The sequence below is a fragment of the Alosa pseudoharengus genome, unplaced genomic scaffold (assembly GCF_046254945.1).
Source record: "Alosa pseudoharengus isolate Yale_2024_CS ecotype anadromous, Long Island Sound unplaced genomic scaffold, YU_APseudo_1.1 YU_APseudo_1.1_scf_16, whole genome shotgun sequence".
NCBI classification, from domain to species: domain Eukaryota; kingdom Metazoa; phylum Chordata; class Actinopteri; order Clupeiformes; family Clupeidae; genus Alosa; species Alosa pseudoharengus.
This window is the reverse complement of record NW_027468630.1, coordinates 8,854,376-8,881,185: the sequence shown is the minus strand read 5'-3', so window position 1 is coordinate 8,881,185 and position 26,810 is coordinate 8,854,376. Positions and strand designations below refer to the sequence as shown.

General features: G+C 42.2%; 1 protein-coding gene across 1 annotated transcript; it reads right to left on the bottom strand.

Moving 5' to 3' along the window:
- Positions 1–72: 72 nt before the first annotated feature.
- Positions 73–26,257, bottom strand: slc12a4 (solute carrier family 12 member 4). Its single transcript, XM_076286958.1, has 24 exons — positions 26,044–26,257; positions 16,310–16,407; positions 14,489–14,620; positions 12,093–12,239; positions 11,305–11,359; positions 11,037–11,167; positions 10,684–10,925; positions 10,187–10,404; positions 9,672–9,836; positions 9,415–9,513; positions 7,040–7,097; positions 6,237–6,411; positions 5,883–6,001; positions 5,475–5,573; positions 4,797–4,916; positions 4,572–4,676; positions 3,845–4,013; positions 3,520–3,715; positions 2,965–3,134; positions 2,577–2,708; positions 2,334–2,441; positions 2,002–2,189; positions 1,635–1,768; positions 73–1,102 (listed from the first exon to the last, which is right to left on the bottom strand). Exons 1-24 carry the CDS (start codon positions 26,177–26,179, stop codon positions 1,011–1,013), a joined length of 3,288 nt encoding a protein of 1,095 aa, XP_076143073.1. The 5' UTR covers positions 26,180–26,257; the 3' UTR covers positions 73–1,010.
- Between the last annotated feature and the right edge of the window lie 553 nt (positions 26,258–26,810).

Below are 26,810 nucleotides of genomic sequence, written 5' to 3'. Positions count from 1 at the left end.
ATGTATTTTTTTATCTTTTTTTGTCTTTATTCAGTGTTTATTATTTAAACATCAGACTTCATAGCTGAATAATGTTTTTGTTTCTACAAGCAAAATACTTTATTTTATAAATAGTATTATTTATAGTATAATATTTTGGCGCATGTCCTATTGAGTATTGTACATGAATTTACAAACTATCTCATAGGATTATCAGTACACATTTACAGACTGAAAAGCGTTCATTCAGAAATACAAAGCAAATATAATGTACAAAAGTCATAAATTACTTGCTCTTTCAAATGTTCCATTACTCTATTACAAATTCCTGCATTTACAATTTTCAACGGCAATCCAAGCAGCGAACCCCACTTCAGTTAACTATCTACAACCTAATACTTGATCCCAATGGGGGTGTTACAAAACAAAATAAATAAGAAAATAAATTATTTTTCCAAACTCGAAGACAAACCAACGTTTGGCACTTTTGTTTGCAAAGGCAGTGTAACATGCTCAACACTCGAAACCTAGAGGAATGTTAGCTGGACGTGAGCCTTCACATGGATATTGCTTCTATAGGGCCACAATCATATCAAACATTTGCTAATTTGTTGTCTAACATTTGACTAAGTGTCTTAGTCAGCAGGTTTCACGACTTTTTCATCATGCTCAATGCACCATGTTTGTTCCAAATGTTGATTCAAAAGCAACAAAAAAGACTTCCTGATAATAATAGTCCGATAACAGTCCTGACAGTTATTCCAATGACTGTTCAGTGGTGGGACGTGGGAGTATATACAGTTCTGTTATGGCACTGTCAAAGGTTTTGGCAAAGGTTTTGGAGCAGTCCCAACTTGACATGCTGCTGAAAAATGTTGCAAGATTATATAAGCATCCTATTTGGGGGAAATACATTCTGTCAAAGTGCCAAGCCCATGTTTTTCTGTGTGTTTACACAGAGCATCAGCCAAACTGAACCAGTCGCTGCGTTTATTGTGTCTGGGTGTTGGAGTAGATCCAACCATGATCCATCATGAGTAGATAGTGATGACCTCTCGACCCCCTCCTCTCACCAACAGAACTCTTTCGAGACCCTCCGTCAAGACTTCCAGGAACTCCATGTCTGAGGAGCAGTTAAGGACACATAATGCAAAACAGGAAGTCTGGCATAAGAACCATATGGTGTCTGTCCATGTGCCAATGCTATTCCCAAAAAAGTACCATATGCTAGTCACTCAGGCATATAAGCACAAGCTGAACCTCTTCTTTACTGGTTCCAACTCTGTAATGTAAATCAGGTTTCTAGGCCAAGTATACTTGCATATACAAGAATTTGCTCTCTACATTTATCCCATCTGTGAATAAGTGAACACACAGTGAGGTGAAGCACACACTAACCCGGAGCAGTGAGCTGCCTTGCTACAGTGGCGCTCGGGGAGCAGTGAGGGGTTAGGTGCCTTGCTCAAGGGCACTTCAGCCGTTCCCACTGGTCGGGGATCGAACCGGCAACCCTTCGGTTCCAAGCCCGAAGCCCTAACCAGTAGGGCACGACTGCCCTAACTACAACACTCAACCAGATTAAAGGTTTTCTGCCATTCAGATACATGTTAACTATGACAGTGATGACATATTTCTCCCATGTGAGTAAAGGATACAGTTTTCATCCCCGTCTGTGTTGCGAGGAGGACCAGGCATGTTGAGCAACACCAGCCTTGCATCATGTGATCTGTTTACGATGACTTCATTGAGCTTAACAGCTGTGTGCATTCTTCGTACATTAGACTGATCCCTAAAAAATGCAAATAAACTCAAGTCAACACAAATGCATCTAAGACACCATCGGTGTTAATTTCAGTTGTCTTCAATAAACAGCAACAGCAGCAACATGCTTGCAGGCTGACTTACAGACCGACCCACTCTCTGCTTGCACAACAGCAAAAACAGAGTGAGAGAAAGCATTAGAGCGACAAGGTTAAAAGAGATGTGTCTGAGATGCCTGAAGTTACGGCTCGTTGTACATACGGTTTGATACTGATGAGCTCTCTGAAGTTCTCTGGAGCATTGGTCCGGTTCCTCCTCTCGGCCTCACACTTCTCCATCGTCCAGGTCATCTGGATTTTATCAGGGACGGGCTCCGGCACGTCCTCCTCCTCGTCTGAGTACAGGCTGCCCATGCGGATCATGGAGTGCCGGTCCTTCACCAGCTGGGCCTGGGAGAATGTTTCACAGACATGCAGTGAGGTCTGAACATTTTCTACAAGGCTGTCATAAAATATTTTCAGAGCTGCAAATGGAAACCCTTGTTATATTCGAAAGGCCAATAGGTAATTGCGGATTATCCTGGAGGCATTTACCTCTCTCTCTCTCTCTGTGTTGGACAACCTCATCTGTCTCAACATCTGAGACCTCTGCTCCATCATCAGAGTCCGCTCATACGTGTACGCAGAGATATCACTGTCGTGCTGGGGAGGGGTGAGGAGTGGGGTTTATACATGATAATCACAAGATGTTACTTTGAAGAATTCACATTAAGGATGTTTAAGGAAATATATCTATTAGCATTAGTACACAGAGATGGGGTGGATACTGGAGCCTACCATTTCCACCACCTCTACTTCAGCCTCTATCCTTAGCTGGTAGAGGAAGGTGGCCAGGTCTTTCTTCATCTGAATGCTGTTGTCGTCCATCTGGGCCACTGTGAAGATGCGCATTTTACACTTCCGCCAAACCTTTACAGTAAGTGAGAGTAAATGAGAGGTGTTATTATTGACTTAATCAGTCTGTGTCTAGAGATTCCTTGATTTTCAAGGTTCTATGATCATTTTGATCATTTTGACACCGCACATGGATAATTGAAAATAAAAAATTTCCAAAGTTAACTGAATTTATAGGAATGACAATGGTACAAATCCTGCATATTGTCACTTTAGTTATCTTAGATGCTTTACCATAGACAGTGATTATAAGAAGACAACACCCTCTCACCTTGTGCTGTTTAAGGAGGAAGGGAAGCAACATGAGCATGCCACCGTCATGGACAATCCACCAGACGTCAATATGGCCATCAATGAAGCGCTCGTGGTTGCTGGGGTAGAAGGACACATTCTTTGGCACCATGAGGGCCAGGTGAGCCGCTGTTATGCACCTGACCGTATCTGCAATGACCACAAGCCAAACTCATCAGAGATGCAGTGTACCAAACTATAAACAGTGACTTTTGGAAGCTCTCCTTTTGTATCATTACGGCATGAATATATCAACAGACATCAAAACACAGACACACACACACACACACACACACACACACACACACACACACACACACACACACACACACACACACACACACAAAGAGCATACAGAAGGAATGGGAATAGCTTGTTTGTAATAACAAGTAATAATGTAATCCATCAATGTTTGTATAATGTAATCTATCAAATATTTTATTGTTTGTTGCTTCAGATGTTTAGGTGCTTTACTATACATGTGTCACCAATCATCATCATCATCGTTACTAATAATTTTGCAGACTGCACTCACTGATGAAGGTCTTCCAGGCCCGAGGGTCCTCACTCTGTCTCCAGCCGTATGGCCAGCCCATAACCACAGTGTTGTGCTTCATCCCGCCCAGACCACACGACTGGATGAGATGAGCAATGCCCTCTCGTACTTTTGACGTCACCACGGCCTGACAGAAACCTTTCACCCTCTCAATCTCCATCATGTTTTTAATCGCCTGAAGAAAAAAAAAACAAGTTATGTGAAATTTACAATTTCAGTTTGTAGTTAAAACTGTAGCATGTGCATTGAAGAATATAACTATGGGTCACTCTGAGACCAAAAATATGACTTCTAGTAGTGGTACCTGTTCAGCTGCTTGTGTTTCACCATAGCTGTCAAGGAAGTTGCCCTGAATGACAGACCCAACTATGGTCAAGCCTTTCCCAGCCTTCAGCTGGGAGGCGAAGGTCAGCAGTCTGGGATACTTCACGTGTAGGTCCTCATCTAACTTCAAGAGCACCAGCAGCTGAGGCCTGAGGGAATTGAACGATAAAAAAATATCTAAAATTAGAAATATTTCATGTATGCTTTGGCAGAACACTGTTGTTGCTTTCACTGCTTGAACCCTTACAGTACTATTTGATAACCCTAGTGAAATGCTCTCATAGCCTGCTCTGTTTGAGAGGTTTTTTTGGCCACAAAGGTTGCTTTTTGTTGGTGATTTTGTTTTTGACAGTAAATAGGCTTATTGATTTGCCGCTGTGTGAATTCCTTACCTCTAGCACTAGGAATTGAATCTCACATCTCTCCTGTGTATATTTGAAACTCCTGCCCACCCAAGGAGGTTATGTTTTCACTTTGCACTTTGTTCGTTGGTTTTGTGCAGGATTACTATTACAACTACAGGCCCGATTTTCAAGAAAGATAAGAACACTCTGAGCAACTCTGAAGGCTTGGCAAATTTAGTTTGACTTTTACATGACAAGATACAGCATTTGGCAGTGGTCCGTGCTTTCTGGGAGGCCTTGCTGTTTTTGTTTTGGTTTGTTTTGTTTCGTAGGTCTGTTTTCGGCAGTCTAGAGGATACCGACCTCCAGTTTTTGGTATGAGGTGGTCCTGCCTCAAGGCGTAGGAGGGCGTAGCGAGCAGCACTCAAAGATAATCCCCTTATTCCATCCCCCCACTCCTTCTCAGCTCTTAGAAAGAGAGAGAAAGAGAGAGAGAGAGAGAAAGAGAGAGGTTTTATACAACACACTCCTTTAATCAAAATAGCATAAATCATGCATGTAAACAACAAGATAAGAATCTGAACTCACCCTTGATACTCAATGTACTTGTATATCATTCCAGCTATTCCCATAGCCACAATGGCGTAGTACCAGGAAGAGATGAACATCAAAGCCAAACACATGCTCATCCCCAGAAAAGAGAGAGCCCTAAAAGCAGAACACGCTCAGAACATTACTCTTAAAAGACCATTACTCTTCCAATAATAGGGTTCATTACAGTTTGGCATAATGTCTATATCCATATATTTATTTTTTATATTATTGATTGAATTGACATTATTGTTTTATTATTGCCTTTCCCCTTTTTTACATTGCTTTTTTATTAGGCTATTGATTGAATTGATACTATTGTGTACTACAACTATTCTCCTTACTATATTTGACCTACATTTTAATCTGTTCCCTGTTCAATTTTAAATATTATTATGTTGATTTGTATTTATGTGTCGTTTTGGACAAAGGCGTCTGCTAAATCCATAACCATAACCATAACCATATCCCTATATTCTATGATGTCATAATGTTTATCTACGGTGTACTTTTCCAAGTAATTTAACAGGTAGTGTCTCTGCCTTAGATTTCCTTGGAAAGGACACTTAGGTAATAGTAGGATTGACATTAAAAAATATAAATTCGCTGACAGGACACACCTATCGCAGGCAGGGTAATTATAACTAACTAGCAGGGACTAATCTGATGACTCACCAGTGGTAATATTTGAACCTTGGCCTCCAGTTTGGAGTTCGGAGTAGTGTTTGCACTGCACAGGCTAAGTTCACAAACAGGTAACACATCAGGAAGAACCTGTTGGGAAAATTAAAACATTAACATTGTACACATGTGTACCTTTTATGGGTAAACTCACCCCTATACAATGTTACTTCTAGTTTCAGCATTTCAACATCTTGTGAAATTAGGGTGAAAGAGACTGGTTGCAAATGGAGTGTACCACCCAAAAGCTGAAATGTGTTCCAATAATTAGTCTGATTTCTGATAAATTCATTCCAGATAACTGCCATAAGCAAGATGCCAGTACCATTAAAGAACCTTCCATGAGGGAGTGTACTTAATGAGTTGTAAGCCACATATGTACGGGTTCGACTGTGGTCTCACATTGAGAGAATAGGCGCCACCATATCCAACGAGGCGATGAGAATACCCAGTTCAGCAATGAGGCCAGTCAACAGCAGGGCCCACGTGGGTTCCCCATTGGCCTTGCTGTGTCCAAACACCTAAGAGGAAACCACAAAACGTGTTGACTGAGCATTGCCATAACGTTTATTCTCAGCCAAACTTTGCATGTGGAAATGCAAATGCAACCATGCTTATCTGATGTACTGCTGTTTTTTTTTTTTTTACATTTACATTGCACGCAATTTGCTTATTGTTGACCAGTTAGGACTTTCCCAGCATGGCCAAGGCGGAATTAAAAACTAGATCTACTTGTAGCAGGTTACAGAACCCTACCCTGAGAAAAGGGATGATGTTGTCCTTAGCAATGGCCTGCAGCAGCCGAGGAGCCCCGGTCAGGGACTGCAGCCCAGCTCCCACCGTGGAGAAGAAGGATCCGACCACAATGACCCAGGGCGAGGGCCAGGAGAGGGTGCCCACCACCAGGTTCTTACTGACAGCGTCCCCAAACCTGCAGCGTTCAGTTCAACTCAGTGACTGGAACACAATCAGGAAACTGTACAACAACCACACTGACTAGGAAATAAATAGTAAATAAATAAATAAATAAATAAATAACCAATTACTGGCCAGGATCTGTCCTAGACTAAAAGCTTTTTCCATGGAGAATGAAGTTTTCTTTTAGTCTAGGATGAGGCTTAATCTGTAAGATATGCTTGAAATCCGACCCTATAGTAGCCATTCAAAGCATTTAAAAGCATTGTAATTTGAGCTAATGATCAGGGATGGATTACTGCACGGGCCTACCGGGCCCAGGCCGAGGGGCCCAAGGGGTCAGGGGGCCCTGAAGCCCAAGCCTTTGCATGGAATCATTGCCTCAATATCAACAAATCAGGATGTAGGCTATGAATCTGATTGAATTTAGTATTGGCCATCCCCAAAATGCACCAGAATACAGGAAATCACATCAAACAAATGTTAAACATTCTGGGGGAGGACCCCCAAACCCCCCCTCCCACATATACGACAATTAGTGGGGGGCCCTTAATACATCTGGGCCCAGGGGCCCGAAAGTTTATAATCCGCCCATGCTAATGATGCATTGCACTGTGCTGAGATGACATCCACGGTCTCCTTACTTGTCTCTTAGGACCGCACCCTCTATACACCCACCAAACAAGACCACCGAAGTCATATCTGTGGAACCAACAGTTAAGGGTAATATTTCAAATCAATACATTATCATTTCAACATCAAACTGGCTTTCACCAAAGTGAAACACAAAACTTCAGCTGCAGCTGTAGAGACTTGGCTTATGCTGCTTCAGGAACTAGATGTACCGTATAGCATTACATGATATGACAAACTGCTAAAATCCAAAAAAATTGAGCACTTTTCAACTTCTATCCATCCCCTGCTTCTGCAACTCCTGGTAAACCGGCACTCTTATTTAAATGCCCTCCCATTGATTGCTCAATAATTGTTGAAATCTGGTTGAATAATTGTTGAATCAGCTACTTGCTTATGTATATATGTTCATTTCACAAAATGTTCAAATTTTATACAAAAATATATGTGTTCTAAAGCCACACTCATCATTTTATTCTCTGCCAGGTCTCTGCATTTTCCTTAAAAATTGATGATAAACAATTAACAAATAAACAATTACTAAAATAGTTGCCGATTAATGTAATAGTTGAATAGATTAGATAAGATAATTGAGTCATGGGGGCGCTGTGGCGCAGCAGGCTACAGCACCCGTACCATATACGGGTCCGAGTGCCCACAGGGACCCAGGTTCAAATCCGACCTGTGGTCATTTCCCGATCCCACCCCATCTCTCCCTCCCACTTGCTTCCTGTCACTCTCTAAGGTCCTGTCCAAATAACGGCAAAAAAGCACAAATAATAATAATTAAGTCAGCCCTAGTGTGTGTGTATTTTTATAAATATATGTGTTCTAAAGCCACACTCATTGTTGTATTATCTGCCAGGTCACAAACTTGTGTCACTATACCTCACTTAAAATGTAAGTGCATTACCTCACTAAAATATCTGTTTGTGCATGCATGTGTGTGTGTGTGTGTGTGCGTGTGGGTGGAAATATCTGCCCATGATGCTGCTCTGAAATTGATTCAATGTACAGATACACATGCTCACACTCAGAAACTGCGATGATAGGGGTCTGAGCAGCTATTGAATTATGCCAGTTATAGCACCCCCTAATGGACAGTGTGTGTGTCCATTGTGCTCAAAATTTGGCATTCAAAGATTGAATGAAACGCTTCTATTCCTTATCAGCCTAGTGTGGCCCACCAAGTTTCATGTGCTCAAGGCAGGCGCGCCTGCAGGTGTACGTCCGTACGCACTGTGCGTACCATCAGGCTCAACAACGAGAGAAAATTTCCCTTGTGTGTGTGTGTAATGTGTATTCACACCAAATTGGCCCACCTTCCCAACTATGCACAGTATCACTTTAGCTGCCATCAGGCTATTTACAATTTTCTATTACGTAACTTAGCGAACACTTATCAAAATTAACGCGCACACATTTTGTTTGAGCAGGAGACACAATACGCATGCAGGCACGTAGGCTACTTGTTGTTTTCTTTTACTCGGCTATCTATCTATATATGGTTATCAGCACACAATGTTGAGCTAATTCACTAATTCAATACTCATGATGGATATCACACGTTTAAACAACAGAAAATATGGAGGCAGCAAAGCTAGAGGAGTTATTCCAGATGGGCAAGAACAAAGTAGGCAATTGGTGTGCTTGTCAGAACGTTAGACTGCACAGCTGTTTAAAGCCAGACGTCAAGAACAAAACAAGGTAACTTTAGCCTGTATAGGGCTGTATCAAGTTGTCCAAATGAATAGGTCATAGTAGACGTTGTTGTTGTATTATTGCATGTGGATGTTGTTATGCTATGTAGGCTAATTTTTTGCTGACCAATGCACGGGGCTAAAACCGGGAAACGGACAAATATTGTCCACGCGTATTTTATTATTTTTTTGAGGGGGGGGGGGGGGGGGGGCGATGGGTCGGGTGTGCGTACCATAGCCTAGCATTAATTCCTGCAGGCGCCCCTGGCTCAAGGAACCATAATAAACACTACAAATATTGTTTGCAAATATCAAACCTTATACTGATGGCAAAAAAACAAAATTTCTTAAATGCCCAATGTCCAACAAACATTGGAAGTACACATAAGAATTGTTAATGACCAGATATAATTTTTTCAATGGATGTACACTCTTAAAATGAATGTATTGAAAATAACATGACTTGTGTTGTATTTAACACATCTCGTTCAGATAGGGACAGTCCAGTTTGTGTTGTTTCTAACACATTAGTTGTAAGAGTGTAGATTAAACAAAAAAACCTTGGCCTTGTGAAACGGAATGCTTAGGCCTACCCTGATTGTGTCCACTGATGTTAACTTTGGCATTATACCAGAATTCCATAGTAGGTCACTCACTAAAAAAATAAGGGACTTATTGAAGGATACAGACAAGGGATGTGGTTGCTATTGCCAGAATGGTTCCCACTGGTATGGACCTTTGTGCATCTTTGAGATCTCCAGATCTGTTGGAGCCTGCCATAATACCTGCAGCACAAATAATGATTCATGAATGACATGGGAATGTGGAACATTTTAGCACCCCCATAATAATGTTCCACAGTAACGTCAAAATTATGCATAACAGGGCATAAACTTAATCTTGAACAGATGGACGACGTGGTTGTGGAAAGTTGTCTTTTTACCAGTGGATGATGGGAAGAATATCCCCACTAGGAGGGTGAATGAGGTGGCTATATCAGCAGACACATACAGGCCAAAGTTCTCCATGGAGCCGTGCACATCCACCGAGGCCAGACCAACTTTCTCCAGGATCTGCCCCTTATCAAGGTAGTTAGACCACATGTTGTCTATCGGAAAGGCAGAGCAAAAATACCAAACAATTATTGGAGCAATTCTATCAACACAGTATTTTGCCACATACCAGGACAGCCGTGGCCTACTGGTTAGGGCTTCAGGCTTGTACCCGAATGGTTGCCGGTTTGGTTGAGCACTGGTGAAGTGCCCTTGAGCAAGGCACCTAACCCCTCACTGCTCCCTAATTCATGGATTGGGATAAATGCAGAGACCAAACTTCCCACACGGGATCAAAAGAGTATATATACTTACATATATATATAAAAGTAACATATCACATTTTAAAAATACATGTGGCATTGCACCAATTACAGTACTCTATCCACAACTGAATGATTCTTACCGCTAATTACACCACTGGACAAGCCAGGAATTCCCTGTATTTCAGTAACGTTGTTCTGGTTGAAGTACTCATCGTCACAGTGGAGGCTAGTAGCATTTCCTGAGCCGCAGAACATTCTCCACAGTTGGCTTGGTACGGTGTTGTTGCCCTCCACAACGGTCTTCCCGCACGTGTCAAAGAGATCCCTCACCAGTGTCCGGTTTCCCAGCATACAAATCCTGCATGTTAAGTGTTAGAGTAAACAGGAAAAGGCCAATGACGACCAATGTCCTGACCACTGTCAAGCACAAGCACAAACAAGGCCAGAGAAAATACATGAATGCCATCATGAATGCCCTCTGGAATATTAATGTGAGGAAATGATATAGTGGACTGGAATCATTGTAGTGGTGTGTCGTGTCTTCCATTCTACCCATAATTAATGAATGAACCTGAAAAGAAATAAATGATGTTGTTCTTTTGTGGACTGCTGCCCTTTACTCTCTGTCTTAACTTACGAAAAGTCTGGTGGGTGGAAGCTGGACATCACAGCTCCAACATAGATGGACACGATGGAGATGAGCACGCAGGCCAGGAAGAGGGAGGCCAGCTTGTTGACGTACTTAACCCCCACAAATACGACAAGTGCCATCATACTGAGGCATATAGTGCCATAGACCCGCATGTTGTTGAGCATGGCCCCATCTGCTCCGTGCATATCGGTAGAGTGAAATATTGCTGACTGCGGTACCAGGTATTTCTATGGAACAGGAACACAATACAAGTACATTATGCGACATACATGGAAAACAAAGGGTTAAATGAAATTATTAAAAATCAGTAGCCTAGTAAAACATCACTACTGACTTACCAGAAATATTTCAATTGCTCCTAATATGTACATGGCTGCTGCAAATGTCGTTCCCAGGTAAAAACAGAGTCCCACAGCACCTCCAAACTCTGGGCCCAGAGAGCGGGAAATCATAAAATATGCCCCACCAGCTAGAAGAACAAAGCAACAGGCAGGTCTATATCATGAGAAGGGTGAAGAACCACTCCAGCTTCTCCAGACACCGAACTGTATAGTGGTCAGTACAACTGACAGATTCTTAAAAGGGAGTTTTAACCCTTAAGCTTACCTGGCACAACTCCATTAGTAGCAATTGCGCTCATAGATATAGCAGTGAGCATTGTCTGTAAGATGAAAAAACAAACAAACAAACATTAAAATAACAGGCCTGTAGCTGATAGACATGGAATAATAATAATAAAAACATTTATCATATCTTTAGCCTACTTAAATAAGTATTATAATGGCATTTTGTGTTGGGCTACAATTCAAACTTCCTGGATAGCTAAGGGAAATGGTATAGGTAAAGAGAAAGGTGAGGAAGCTGTGTCTGTCAGTTGTCACAGATCATCCCATGGGCTATTGAAGCACTGAAAAGAGTCGGCCTGTTGTGTCCACTCCTGTTCATAAGGCCTAAACCATCATTCGTCAATAAAATTGTATGCTTTTTTTTCATATGCACGACAAGTTATCTATCTGCAACTATTTTGCTGTCTGGGAAGTCAATTGCTTAAGTCTGTGCCATTTCCTGCCATCAAGTGTAGGCTAGGGGACTTGCTACTGTGAGAGAGGATGTTTTTCTCAGGCTGATGTAGATGCCAATGTAACACCCTAAAAAGAAGATATATTTTCGTAAATAGCTTAACTGCAGCTTTAATTATTTATGTCCGTCAGTATCATGTTTGTTGACAAACATAAGACATGTGTACAGAGTATTTGTGTTTTTATTCTAGAAACAGATTTACTGACGTTAATGGTCTCATGAGGACAGTGACGTGTTGAAATTGATTTAGCAACACAAATGTCCTCGGAGTTCCAGTAATAGGAGAAATCAATTCGCTACTTGAATAGACTTACACATGCACAGCACATGAGAACTATGAGGAAGGACTGTACAACTCCAGCCATGCCCACAATCCAGGTGAGTCGGAGGAAGAGGATGACACCAAAGATGTTTTGTAGACAGGGCAGGTAGACACCCATCAGCGTGCCCATATTTGGTGACTAAAGACACAGGAATAAAACAGTCATGTCACTAGGCCTATGCTAATGCACTGACACACTGTAGAGCCCAATAATACAAACCATCCAATATAGAAAACCATCCAATAATAACTGACTTGCAAAACTGAAGGGAAATGCTACATGTGAAGCACATTCACACCATGTAAGCCACTGTATTCCTCTACCAAGGCAGTGTTTCCCATACATTGACTTATTTGTGGCGGCCCACCACAATATCAACATTGACCACCACACAATGATTTTCCAGGTTGTACTAAATTGTGCTTAAATCTGGTTAGCATCATAACCACGCTGTGCTAATTTGTTAAAAACTGTTGCATTCAAGTTAATTCTGCAAACCAGCCACCACAAATGGAATTCAATTCTCTGGAAAACACTGCAAGGAGATTTGCAATTGTATTAGTCTTGTATGTAATCTTTTTTATGTAAAAAAAAACAACTTAGAGGTTGGTTGAGGCTTGCACCACAGATGGCTCCATGAGTGTGTGCCATTGATCAGGAGCATTGATTAGTGGCATCTGGGTCATTCATGCTTAGAGAGAACTGACCCCAATGGAAGCATTAGTTACTTGCAAATGTAGGGCATGATCACTTGTGTACTGATGTCTAACTAGGGTCGTAGCTAGATACATAACTCTGAATTCTTAAATGCATGCATGGAATGTGCTATACAGTATGTGATACATTTTTTAACTTCCCTTGCTCAACCCTTTACAAACCCTGACTCAAGTCAACTAGAAATCAGCCATGAATAATTTCAGACTTACTTTAGCCAGACCCACAGCAGGCCGGATAGCTTACTTGTTAATCACTTGTTAATCATCTACAGTCAGGTCTTACCTCTGTCTCATCCTTGCTTACTGCTTTCCTGTCTCTGATTCGTTCAAATAACTTTCTGATGTCTGTTCATAGGAGTTAATGTTTAAGGCAAATCAAAATTACCATTAAGTAACCACTTTTTAATATATATATATATATATATATATATACAGCGGGAAAAATAAGTATTGAACACGTCAACATTTTTTTCAGTAAGTATACTTCCAGTGTGGCTATTCACATGACATTTTCTCCAGACATAAGTATTAACTTAGATAATCCACACATATTAAAAAATCCAAACATTAATGTCCATAAGTAGAGTTATGAGCAAAAAAGTGGAATGGCACAGGGAAGAAGTATTGAACACGCTAAAAAAAAGCAGTGCACAAAGGCAAGGAATGGCCAGGAATGAGCTGGAATCTATACGCAGTTAGAGAGTAATTATCCCTCATATCTGTGCAAATTAATATAAGATGGATTAGTACATATTAATGAGCTATAAAAGGTTTTTCATTACCAAGGTGTCACACAAGAAACATTTCATAATGGGTAAAAGCAAAGAGCTCTTCCAAGACCTTTGCAACATTATTGTTGCAAAACATATCAGTGGAACTGGTTACAGATGCATTTCAAAACTTAAGAATCATCCAGTAAGCAGTATTGGAGCCATTATCTGCAAGTGGAAGGAACATCACTGCATCATCAATCGGCCATGCACAGGATCTCCTCACAAGATTTCTGACCAGGAAGTAAGAAGGATAGTCAGAAGTGTAGCCTGAAGTAGAAGAGCCAAGGACCACTTGGAGAAAGCTCCAGAAAGACTTGGAGGCAGCAGGTTCAATTGTTACAGAGAAAATCATAGGTAATGCACTCCACCGCCATGGCCTCTATGCACGCTCACCCCGCATGATTCTATTACTGAAGAAAAACATGTCGAAACTCGTTGAAAGTTTGCTACACAACAAAAAAGTATTTAAGAAATTTCAGTAGGCATGTTCAATACTTTTTACCTGTGGCATTCCACTTTTTTACTCATAACTCTACTTATGGACATTAATGTTTGGATTTTTTTATATGTGTGGATTACCTAAGTTAATACTAATGTCTGGTGAAAATTTCATGCAAATAGCCTCACTGGAAGTATACTTACTGAAAGAAATGTTGACATGTTCAATACTTATTTTCCCCGCTGTATATATATCAATAAGGATTTGATTGACCAGTTCATACATTACTTAAGTGACTATTCTACAATTTTGGTCAGAAAGGTTGTTGCTTGATGTTAATAGAGAAGAATAGATTTTTTATTATTATTATTATTATTATTATTATTATTATTATTATCATAGATTAATAAATTGTAAGGTTCTTGTGACTATGGTTCGCCTATCTCTGATGATCTTAACCTTTGGGATATTTCTTCTGGATGCATCTGCGTTTTCAGCCTCCTCATGTTCTTTGGCCCCCTGGGTCACGTTGGTGTAGTTGACCAGTCGGCTGAGGAGATGGGACACCTTGGGCCTGATGTCCAGCTCCTCCTGCAGGACACAAGAGGTACCAAGTTTTATGCAGGCTCAGATAGTTAATAATAACTAGATGTACCGCAGAGCGGTACAAAATATGACCGCCGCCCAGTCCAGCACATTTTTTCCACAAAAATAAATCACGGCCTATTTGATTCTAACTGTCTCACTAAATTGCATTATCCACACTCAATTCTCACTGGTATCTGCTAGACAACAAGTACCAAAACATGATTAGTTCATAGATTTCACATGTAAAATTCATTTTATACAACCCTACCCGCATCTTGCCTGTTCATAATTCTGAGAAATTCTTGAATTGTGTGCATGTGTGCGTGTACACGTTTATCTTTATGTGTGTGGGTGTGTGTGTGTGTGTGTGTGCGTGCTTGTGTGTTTGCCTGCGTATGTGTGTTTGTGCATGTGCATGCATGCGTACATATGTCTACTGTGTGAGTATGTGTCATACATACGTATGATTACTGTGAATGTATGTGTGTGCGTGTGTATCTGTTTATGCACATATATGCACATGGAATGGGTTAACATGACCCCTGGAGGCAAACATACGGAAAAAATTGGTCATCCTAGGCCCTACAGTTCTCAAGATATTCACAGAAAACTGTGTCTGCCCTACCCTCCTTTCGGTGGGTCCAGTACAGCCGGGGGGCTACAGATCAAAATGAAAAACGATGGTTCCATGCTATCCATGTGGGGTTACATGCCCACCAAGTTTCGTGTACCCCGGTCTTTCAGTGTCCCGGGAATCCTTGTTGATGTACGGTCACTAAATGTACACATAAATTATTTTATTGTAAGGCCCCCCATGAACAAAAGTTCACAAAACTTGGCATGCATTCGGAGGGTGTCATAATGATCCTACACTTTCAATTTCGTGCAGTTTTGACCATGTCAGCGAGAGATATTGTGATGAAAACACCAAATGTTTTGCTTTTTAATTTTTAACTAGGTGGCGCTATACATGAAATAAGTGGTAATGGGATGGGTTGACATGCCCCCTTAAGACCAACATACAAAAAAAAGGTGGACCTCCTAGGCCCTACGGTTCTCAAGATATTCACAGAAAACTGTCTCCAGCCACCTACAGGCCAGTTGGTGTATAGTAACATAAATTAATTTATTGTGTGGCCCCCCATGAACGGAATTCCACGAAACTTGGCGTGCATTCAGAGGGTGTCATAATGATCCTACACTTCCAATTTCGTGTCCCTTGAGATCAACATACAAAAAAAAATGGTCCTCCTAAACCTTACGGTTCTCGAGATATTCACAGAAAACTGTGTCTGCCCTACCCTCCTTTCGGGGGGTTCAGTCCAGCGGGGGGGCTACAGATCAAAACGAAAAACGATGGTTCCATGCTATCCATATAGGGTTACATGCCCACCAAGTTTTGTCTACCCCGGTCTTTCAGTGTCCCGGGAATCCTTGACGGAAATTTGGACATGCGAAAAAAAAAAAAAAAAAAAAATCTGACTAAACCTATATGACCGCTGCTTCTCTGCGCGGCGGTCATAATAATAAACAGGCTATTCACATGAGTACACCACTTTGATGCCACTGCTTTTTCAGTAAATACTAAGTGAGAAGGGTATAATGTTAGAGACAAATAGTCAAGAAGCTGCCAGAAGTGGTTATTTGCTTGAAAGGACACAGAGTAGAATGGTGGCTTAAAGGTGCTCTCACCTCAAACAAAGCCAGATTTTTGTCATAGTAATCATTCTTCTTTGATGTTGACTCATTGCTGCTGAGAAAGGGGCTGTCCTCTTTATGATTTCCATGGCCTGGAATAGAGCAGAGGAAACACAGTGAGTTAAACACAGTATGGATGCAACAGATGCTTCAGAACTTATTTTTGTTCAGGGTGAATCACGCAATCCATGCTGTTTGTCCTTTTTTGGGGATGGGCCGCTTTCAAAACCTAGTAGGGCCTTTTTGCATTTGCACTGAGGCAGTCTCATGGTTAGCTACATGATATGTTTGGAAACACTGAACAGAGTTAGTAGCCTATATCAACAGAGTGCTCTTTACAACTGCATTACCTACACCACAGCAATGACCAAAGCATTTAATTATTTCCTGTGAAAGTGTGAGTCTACATACAATGTTCCACGTGTTTCATAGTGAACTGATGTTATTGCGTAAACAGACCATTTTCATTGGAATCATAAGTGCACACCACCGCATTCTTTTCATTGGAATCGTAACTATACCACAAGAAGTGCAACACCCACCAAAGCTTTATGGCAGACAATAGCACAAACAAAACCACCAAAAAAAACAGGCTGCTTATGCTGCGCAGAATATAATGTCATCTTCTGCTGGGTGGTGTTTAATTGTGTAATTGGCTTTTGTAAGGTTTCAGCAGTCCCTTGCAATTCAGCATTAATAATAGATTGGGCTGATAACAATCTAGCTCTTGGATGAAAACTACCATTGATTTTCCTCCACTTTGTGCCTCAGCATGAGTAGTACAGTACAATCTCTGTGAGATGAATATTGGTGTCTCGTCTTGTTTAGTTCACACAGAAACAACCAAATTCATGTCTGTTTTGTGTACTATTTCCAGTGCCCTTAAATGACTAAAGTAATGATTATTATGAAGAATATGGGGAGGCTGTGTCCTCACAATCAGGGAGCTAATTCCCCATCCCTGTAAATGTCCCAGTGTAGTGTGGAAGAGACTAACTGTCATGTGGCCTTGGGTCCTCTCCGCTACCCTGAGCCAATCAGAGTGAATCAATTTTTTTCTGTCTCTGCCGTCCTGTGTGTGCAATTGGTGTGCGAGAGTGTGTGTGCATGTGCACACACACACACACACACACACACACACACACACACACACTCTCACTGTAACTACAATCTTATCCCAGGTCACTGAGTCTGAAGACCTGTAATTGTTTTCTTATTCTGACATTCTCATTGACCACTGAAGCGTTAAAATGAAACACCAAGGACAAAGGCTTCTACGCAAGAACAAATAAGAGCAAATGAACTCTTTCAGATTGGACTTCAGCTGTGGCATCAACAATTAGTCTAGTGTTTATACTGGCCTGATTGTTTGCCATGCTTCCAAGCAAAATCCAAATTGTTTTTTATCAACAACACTTTCATCAATACAGATGTTAGTGTGTATGCAGTGTAGTTGTGACCGTGGCATTGCTTAAATTCTTCCTCTCATTTTTCTTGTAACTGTATGCATCCCATATTATACTTTAGTTACATACACTGAAGTACAGCCAGAGGTGGACAGAGTACACAGCTTCATTACTTGAGTAAAAGTACAGATACCCCTTGCTAAATTTTACTCAAGTACAAGTAAAAGTACAACAGTCAAGAGTACAAGAGTACATTTTCTAAATATTGCATTACTACTGCCACAGTGCTTACATTTATGTACAGAAACGTCCTACATGGAGTTATGAAAAATGTTAATGTTAATACCTTGGAGAATGTAAAAGGAATTGAAAGTAAAATCAAGTCATTTCCATCTTTTTACCATGTTTCCAGGGATGGGCAGTATTTCTAATACATGTATTTAAAATACGTATTTCAAATACAAAATACTATTTTGTAATTGAAACACTTGAAGCGAAACCTATCATTGTAACTTGTTCAGCAAATTGAAATAGTCTGGTGAGGTGGGGCCACGGGTTGGCACATTCCCGGCATCCAGAAACCTGCTGTGTCTTCATCCATTGTTTCGTCCATGGTTTCGTCTCTTATCTAAATCTGACCATGGAGTTGACTTTGGCGGAAAGCTGAAGGTGATTGCTAATAGGCTGTCCCAATCAGTGGCATCTGCACAATCCAATCACATTTGAGAGGGAAACAACAAATTGAGGGTTTCCTACATTTCTCTTTTTTTTAGAAGAAGTAAAGGGTACTCACGGTTAAGGATAGAAATGTAGTGGAGTAAAGAGTACAATATTTGCCTCTCAAATGTTCTTGAGTAAAGTCATGAGTACCTACTCCCCAAAAATGATACTCGAGTAAAGTACAGATCCCTCAAAATTGTACTCGAGTACTGTACTCAAGTAAATGTACTCCGTTACTGTCCGGCTCTGAGTACAGCATTAAAACTTTAGGTCTGGTCAAGTGTATGGATCAGTCAATACACTAATTAGTACAACTAAAAAGAAGTTAACATGCATGTCTTCAGACTTTACTCAAGAACTGCAACAAACCTCAATGGTTTAGCATGACGTCCTTAGTCCCTTTCACCAGCAAATGCATGCTCTGACATCCTGACATAACCTTTGGTCCATCACACAACATACCAGTTTGCAATGCTGAATCCTCCTCAAACAAATCATGTCATGGCAAATACCTTTAGCTCTGTGCCCTTTTGAAACGCGTCTGCACGGTGACTAATAATTCCTCATGGCGAGAAAAAAAAAACAGCTGGGCAGGTTAAAAAAAGTGAAAGGTGTGCGACCAGGTGAGTTACCCCACACAATCAGCCCTCTTCTGCCCAAGCTGGGCAGCTGGAGGTGCCTCACTCACCTGTGTCTACCATTGCACTGCCATTGCTGCTGGTGTGGTGGGTCGGCATGCTTCCTCTGTGGAATGCAGTGGTTTGTGCTCAGAGCATAGCAGCCCCACAACAAGCAAGGCAAAATCCAGGGCACACTATCACTCAGTCAGCTGTAGCAGGGTAGGGGTGGGGGGTATACTGATCCTGCACACCAGGGGACACAGCACAAACTAGATACACACACACACACACAGATACACACACACAGTGGAGGCTGTGGTGTGTGAATAATCTCCCATCATCCACATGCATTAGGATAAAGAGAGTACAACTCAACCAGTTATAATGATTTTAGCGTGGGTGAAGTCAAAACATGACAGTAAGCTTCAGTAAAAAAATGATTCAGAGGGTATTTCACATACCCATTAGCTGTTTTTTTTTTAAAAATACTATGGCACCTTAGTCAGATGAACAGAAGCCACAAGGACTTGTCTCTATGTGTGGGAGGATGAAAGAATGGTCTGTGATTGTGCCTATCAGGCGAATATTTTGTGGAAAATGTAGAAAGGCTGAAGTCAGGCCAGTATTGACGTCAGCACACCGGATGGATAACAACTTAGATTGTTGTGTATGCTGCTCTCTAGTGTTTGCCAATGGTATTTCTCCTGTTCTAATTTTGAGCCATTACCATATCTTCCTTTGGTTTGTGTTTTTTTAAGTGTGCGTCAGTGTACTGTCAATATTGATCTCAGCAATTTTCACTTGTCCTTAGAGAGAATGAAGGTCTGTAGAGTATGAGAGTGAAATGATGGGACATTATGAGAAGAAATGTCAGATTATGCTTTGGTTTGACAGTCTCATTTTAACTCTGCTGGCTCCCGTCTTATTAAAGAAATGCTGGCTGTTTCCCTTTGACCACATGCTGGACATCTCATTAAAGAGATTACAGGTTTCACGGAAATATCAAGCACACTCTAATGCCCTGCTGGGCTGAGCTTATAAAGAAAAGTTCTGACTTTATGATGGCAAGCCTGGACAAGTCAACAGAGCCTCTAGAAGAATGCCTCACAGTTCATGACATCGAGGAATGGCAACAAAGCAAAACTCACAATCTCCAAAAAAAAAGAAAAGATGGAGAAGCATTTGCTTTGTTGAGCTTTTACTACACTCCTGAGAGTACTAGTAGTTTGCGTGCAGTTTTCAGGTTTGCTGTTGTTACTCAATCTGTAGTATGTCCATAGTTTACACCATGTGATGTTGGCTACTTGTAAATAACTAAACTGAGGGCATTTGAGGGTTTACGTCTAAGCATACTGGCTTATTTAATGAATTGCTCTGTCGGTGCTCCTGTGATAAAATGTTCATAGGGTGCTTGAAGAGCCAGTCATTTATGGGCATGTGGACAGGATGTGACATAAACATTTTTCTCTGGCCATAGACTTGTGGTTTCTGCTGTTGTTGATGAACAATGGTTGGAAGGAAACTGATGAGTTGTACTGTAGCAGACATGATAAGTCTTACAGTACTTGCTGTGCCAGCATTAGTATAAGATCTTGTCCACAGACTGACTCTGTGTGTGTCTGTTTGTGTGTCTCTGTGTGTCCATTTGTGTATGTGTGTATGTGTGTGAGAGAGAGAGAGTGAGAGAGAAAACAATGTGCGCGTGTATTTGTTTCACTTTTAGCAGTGAATGTTTTCCTATCACTAGGGGGAGGCCAGGCTGTGCTCTGTGAAATGCGTGCTCTAAATCCGATTAGCCATCCAAAACAATTTACCACCTTATTAGCCTCTTAGGCATGAAGGCTTATCACTGAAAATTCTCATTTAATGCACATTTATGGAGTTCATTAAGACAAAAGCCACATGGCTTAGGCCGCTTTGCTTCGTGTTGTGCCTTGGCAAAGTGTTGTGTTATGGTGGCATACCTGACGGTTTCATTCATGTCCTGGCTCAAAGAGTGCTTTTGAGCCACATGAGTTTGTGTGGGTCTGATGTGTGTGTACTTCAAAGGGGTGTGTTTAGGAGTGGTCATTAGATGGCAAGGAGCCCAAACATTTATATAAGGTCTGTTTTTGACTTGCATCAGGTGTTGATCCCAAGGAGTTGCTGCCATCACATCAGTCTCCTAACCCTCTCTGACTCTTAACCTCCACACAGGAAAGCAGCAGAAGCTCTGGGTATCAGTCATCCAGACCCAGTACAGGTGCGATAGAACACATTTATCTGTATAGCAGATTGAGATCGATATAGATAGATACCTGGTTCATTCCAGGAGACATTTTGGATATTTGAATGTTGTTCATGTGTCATTTTACAGCTTATTTAAGTCTGGGTCTTATGTAGGGGAAAGGGCTGTTTTATTTGTTTATATATGACATGTTGAGGAATATTGAACTTCTGCAGTCTTTGTATTTACTGTAAGCTTTGTTATGGTAGTCACAAGAGAAGGATGAAATTCATCACTCTGTTGGGTTTCTGTTACCTTCGAAGATGTTGAGAACTTCAAAAAGTAAAACATTTGTGTTCTATAATAGAGCACAAACAAATTTGCATGACTCAAATTTGATTAAGAGTGTACTGGTTTCAGATCAGTCGAAGCAGAATATGATTAGAAGATCACATGCAAGTGATTTGCCTAAACTGTAGTGATGTACACAGGAACTAATCAAATTGGCTGTAGAGGCTCTTGTGACGTTGTTTTATTGATGTGCATAACCAAATGTAGTTCTTTCTTACACTTAGGGACTGCCTCTAACTACAGTCCTTTCCTTTCCCAACTGTAACTCACAAGCCAGGTATGGATGCAAATTATATGCCTTTTTTAGTTTTTATCTATGAAACCACGCCATGTTCTAATCTGCTTAGTGTGACGTCTTGTACATTCATTTGATTTCATTTGTGGAAGTGGGAGGTCAATCTGATTACCTACAGTAGGTGTTCTTGTTTTGTGATGATAATTTCCCCCTCAAATAGATGGAGCAGATTATGAAGATGGTGCTGTTATTAACATAATTCATTATTCATTATTATAACATTATTCCCACCATTGTTTTTCAGCAGGGAAAAAAAGCAAATTTTTCTGAAGCAGCCGCCTGTCAATCATTATTCATAATAGGCCTGTCATAAAAGTAGAAAGGAGAGCAACTGTAGTGGAATAAAGAGGAGGAATGCTAAGCGCCTGCATCTGGCCTTTGTGCTAGGGCTTTGATGTGTGCTAACGATGAGGAATGAATGAGGAGGCGGTGGTGGAGGTGGGTGATGTGCTGAGATGAGGAGAACTTGCCTGTACCACACTCTTTTCTTGAGCCTGCTTTTCTCTGGGACAGACATGTTAATCCACAGACAAATCTGTTCCTTGAGTTTCTTAGAATGTGCTTTGTCATGGATGATATACATTACTGCTGCATTACACTCTTGAAATTGATTTGTTCAGCAAAACATGTGCTGCTCTGTTGGGCTCTGTGGCATTGAAAGAGCTCTTTTATGCCGGCCACCTGGTCTGGTGCCAGTTCGCAATGCCAGTCAGGGCAAGTTAATTCGGCAGACGGGTTGGTCACCAACTGCTGTGTGTGTTGGTCTCTTTGAGCTCGGACTAATACCCCACTTAGGGAGACACATTGTAGTCAGAGCAGGAGGATGTAGAGAGCTCAGCTATTCTCTGTTGCACAGGATTGCAGGCCCTCGGGTCAAAAATAGAACTGAGTTGTTTTCATATGTTTCGAATAACTTCTCCCTCAGGGTTAACAACTGCTGTTTGTGTGTGTGTGTGTGTGTGTGTGTGTGTGGTGAAAGAGTCTGTGTTACAGAACTGAAAGTAGGAGTCTGTTTGAGATATTTTTTCTAAATTTCAGCAGATAGAGATGAAGTCTGTCTTGTTAAAAGGACTAGAACTAGAACACTCTGATAACAAACTTGATAAACAGATAGGTGTTGATACCACCTCAGACCCAGAGCCGTGTATATATACCTTTATATGCCTCTGCTCAGGCCAACATAATTGTTGTACTCATACCCCCCAACTCTGTCTACCCTCGTCTGATCTCCTGCGTGTGGGTTTACAGCAGTAGCCCAGCTGTCAGTGGGCCACCTCACCTCCCCCCAGACACACCCCAGACTCAGCTGTCTGTGAGGCCCTGTGTCTGCTGCTCCCACTGCGTAACCCCTCCGTGTTTATCTTCCACCAGCTAATGTCATCTCAGATATGCGGGCCACCGAAAAACTAGGACTAGGACTAGTAATAGTGTTCACCCATACAAGGCCACAGGAAGTGAACGCATGAGCGGCACATTGTTGAGGATAGTGTTTGTCTGACTCTGCTGCGTCATGGCGATATGCTGAAGATGCGTGACATGCTCATTCACAAACGCGCTCCTTGAGTCGCACACAAGACGTGGCCTTGTTGCCACGGCGTTAATGGAATTATGGGGTGGACCACTTGAGCCTGCTTTCTGTCTCTCTCTCTCTTTTTCTGTGCGGCTCAGCTGGAGTGCTGGTCCTGGGCACAATGGTCACAGTGTGCAGTCCAGTGCTGAAACGGAGCAGAGTTCACCAGCTGGAACAAAGTTAGCTCTGTGGCCGTCTTCACTCTGCTCTGGTTCCAGCAGCCCCCCCCCCCCCCCCTCCTCTGGTTGCTCAGTGCTGCCGGTACCCCCCCCCCCTCCTCCAAAGTGTCCCTCCTCCCCCCTCTCCTCCTCCAAAGCGCCCCCCCCCCTCTCCTCCTCCAAAGCGTCCCTCCCCAGAGTAAGAAGTAGGTCTCCTCTGCCTGGCTGGCCTCCCTCTCTCTCCAGCTACACAGGGGCCTCTGAGGAGAGGGGGCTCATGCCAGGTCGCTGCTCACACTCTCACTCTCTTCTCTTCTCACTCTCTTCTCTTCTCACTTCTTTATGTCTCCATTTCTCTCACAGTCCCCTGGGTTGGTCATTATTTTTCTCACAGTCCACTCTTACGCTTTACTATTTCTCTCAAGGCTGTCTCTCTCTTGTCTCAGTATTTCTCTCACAGCTCCTTGTCTTGTCTTGGTATTTGTCTCACAGCTCCTTGTCTCTCTCTCTCTAGTCTCTCTATCAACCTCAGCTCCTTTTTAGACCCTCTTAATTAGGATAACAGACAGTGAGGTTCAAGATGAGCTCTGGTGTTGATGTCATTGCCAGACTGACCTCTGCTAAGACAATATATATGAGAGGAAATGTGTGTGGGAGCATTTGAGGTCAGATCCTTCTACAACTGTTGAAGTAGGGTTATACACAAGTATCAAAAGGACAAAATGAGGACACAAATAGGAATTGCTTACAACAAAGAGTGATAGTAGGATAATAAATAATGTGGAACACCAAAAGGTAGCAGATGAATCGAATGAGACGAGCGGAATTCAGCGCACACTTTGAAGTGGAGTTTGAATCAGCATTTTCCATCTATCCCTCTTTCAAAGCTCCTCCCCTCTCTGCTTCAGTCTCCAGTAGTTTTGAATTCAGATCCAAATTTAAAGGAACCATATGTAAGAAATGTACTTCAATTAATCATAAAATGGCCCTGATATGTCACTAGACATTAAGAAATCATGTTCATTTCAAATACTTATATCACTGACAACAGTAGTCTGGCCAGGATATTGTCATTTAAAAAGTTAAAAACTGATGTTGATGTTGTGTTTTGTCATGTCATGTTGTGTTTTGGCCTGATGCGCCACCCTCCACCTATCTACTAATCACAAAGTCAGTAGTGTAAGGGCATCGGGTTGGCAACCTCGAGTCAGGGGGGAGGGGGAGGGGATACACCGTTCTACAGTAATTTGAAAGTGATTGCAGTACCAGTTTTGGCCACAATCTTACATATGGTTCCTTACAAAACAGTTTCGATGCACAAAGCAAGATGGAAATGCTTATTAAAAAAGAGCAACTATCCTTCAACTCAGCAATGGTGCCATGCTGGCGAGGTGTTTATGTAGGTCATAGTATCTCATTCTCTCTTTGCCGAGTTTGCTACATTAACTGAACTCCTGCGCACAGCCTGTTTGGAGAGGTTGGGTAGAAGGCCCAGACCATAATAAACCCAGGGCAGGGCAGTTGTGTGGTTTCTACGGTTACTTCCTTTTTGGAAAGTCTGCCGTCATGTTCGAATGAGAAGCTAGCTCAAAACTGCGCACCACTGCTCCTCGCCTCTCCTCTCTTCTGCTCGCATTAGATCCCGTCCCCCCACAGCTAGCAACTCCGTCATTTGTTTTGCCTTTCTTTGCCACCCTTGTTCTCGCGCCTCTCTCCATTCAGGTCGAGGAGTGGCCCTCTTTTTATTGGCTCCCGGGGGGGAAGTGGGAGCGAGGGAAAGCTCAGCACACCAGCTGCTCTCTGGGGGGGAAAGAAAGAGAAGCAGCCCAGGCCACCGAGGCCCATCTTTTGTGTGGTGGGAAGAACACTCCAGGCCTGTCTTATTAGAGAGAAACCCAACTATCCCCCCTCCCCTCCTCTTCTACTCTTCAGCCTGCCCCACGCCTCTCCTTGTCTATCCAATTGTTTTTCTTCCCTTTTGTCACCACCACAGTCTATGCCAGGCCCTTGGAGTGGGTTTGCAAGAATGTTTTGTCTCAGTTCGGGACTCCAATCCTCTGCGGATCCCCCCAAAATCCCCCAAAGTGCACACACTAATGGCTGACGAGTCCTTTTCAGAAGCCCCGGGAAAAGAAAAAAAAACTGAACTGTCAGAGAGGCCGCAACTGCTGGTTGGAGAATTGCCATGGTTACCGGACCGCTGTAGGGTGGAACACACAGCTGAGCGGAGTAGGCTGAGTTTTCATCAGAGTCACAGACTTGTAACTTTGAAAAGAAATTAGAAGCAAACCAAAAAACAACCAAAAGACACATTTTTCTTCCCTCCTACCATGCTTTTTGTTCACACATACACGAGAGCAAGAAAGTCTGTTGCGCAGAACTTTGTCTGGTCCTAAACTTACCATCAGAGCTGACAGTGTCCCCATGCCCAGGGTATCCTTGTCCCGTGTCCTGGTAATCCACCCAGTTTATCCCCTCTAGGCTGTCATAAGCTGACGGAGCGCTGTCTTCCACGGGCACCACTGTGAAATGGGGCATGTTTTCCTCCGTTCACAGCACTTTAAAGTCCCCTCAGTCAAAATGCCGCTCAGTCAGCCCGCGTCTGTCTCCCCTCAGCCTGACTCGACTCCCACTAATCTCGACGCATTCCAGTACCCTTCGGTCACTTCCTCCTCTCACAATTACCATACTCTCCTCCCACCAGCCGGCCTCCTGGGCTCTGGGGGGGAAAGGGGCTGCTTTGACACTGTCATGCCTCAGTGTGTTCTTGCGAGGACACCTCGGATGAATCAGGGAAAGGGATGGGATTTGGGAACAATGAGAGAGAGGATGCCTTTTCTCTGCGCTCACTGGGTCCATACACAGTAACATGGGGAAGACTTGTCACCCACCCATCACCTATAGACTTTCCCCTCACAATATGAGGATGATATTTTTGGCATAGTTTGCTGTTATTAATGAATCAAACAACTCTTCCCTTTTCTAAACCATACTTAACATAACTATTTCTAACAGAGGGGGAGGTTTCTATGTAGTCCAAACAGGCTATTCTGAGCAGTGCAAATACGCCCAGATACAGACTGACATGGGCAATTTTCTGCCAAGCTTTAAAGACAGTTTTTAGTTTTTGTCTCTTAACTTTGTTTAAACAAGTCTCTTACTCAGAGGG

Bases quoted from the DNA above. Each gene is read 5' to 3' on its own strand.
- slc12a4 (XM_076286958.1), bottom strand. From the start codon at position 26,179: ATGCCCCATTTCACAGTGGTGCCCGTGGAAGACAGCGCTCCGTCAGCT. The intron at 5,574-5,882 runs GTGAGACCACAG...TTTTCCCAACAG, and splicing joins GTGGCGCCTATTCTCTCAAT to GTTCTTCCTGATGTGTTACC. The intron at 1,769-2,001 runs GTATGTACAACG...TGCATTTTTTAG, and splicing joins GAGCTCATCAGTATCAAACC to GGATCAGTCTAATGTACGAA.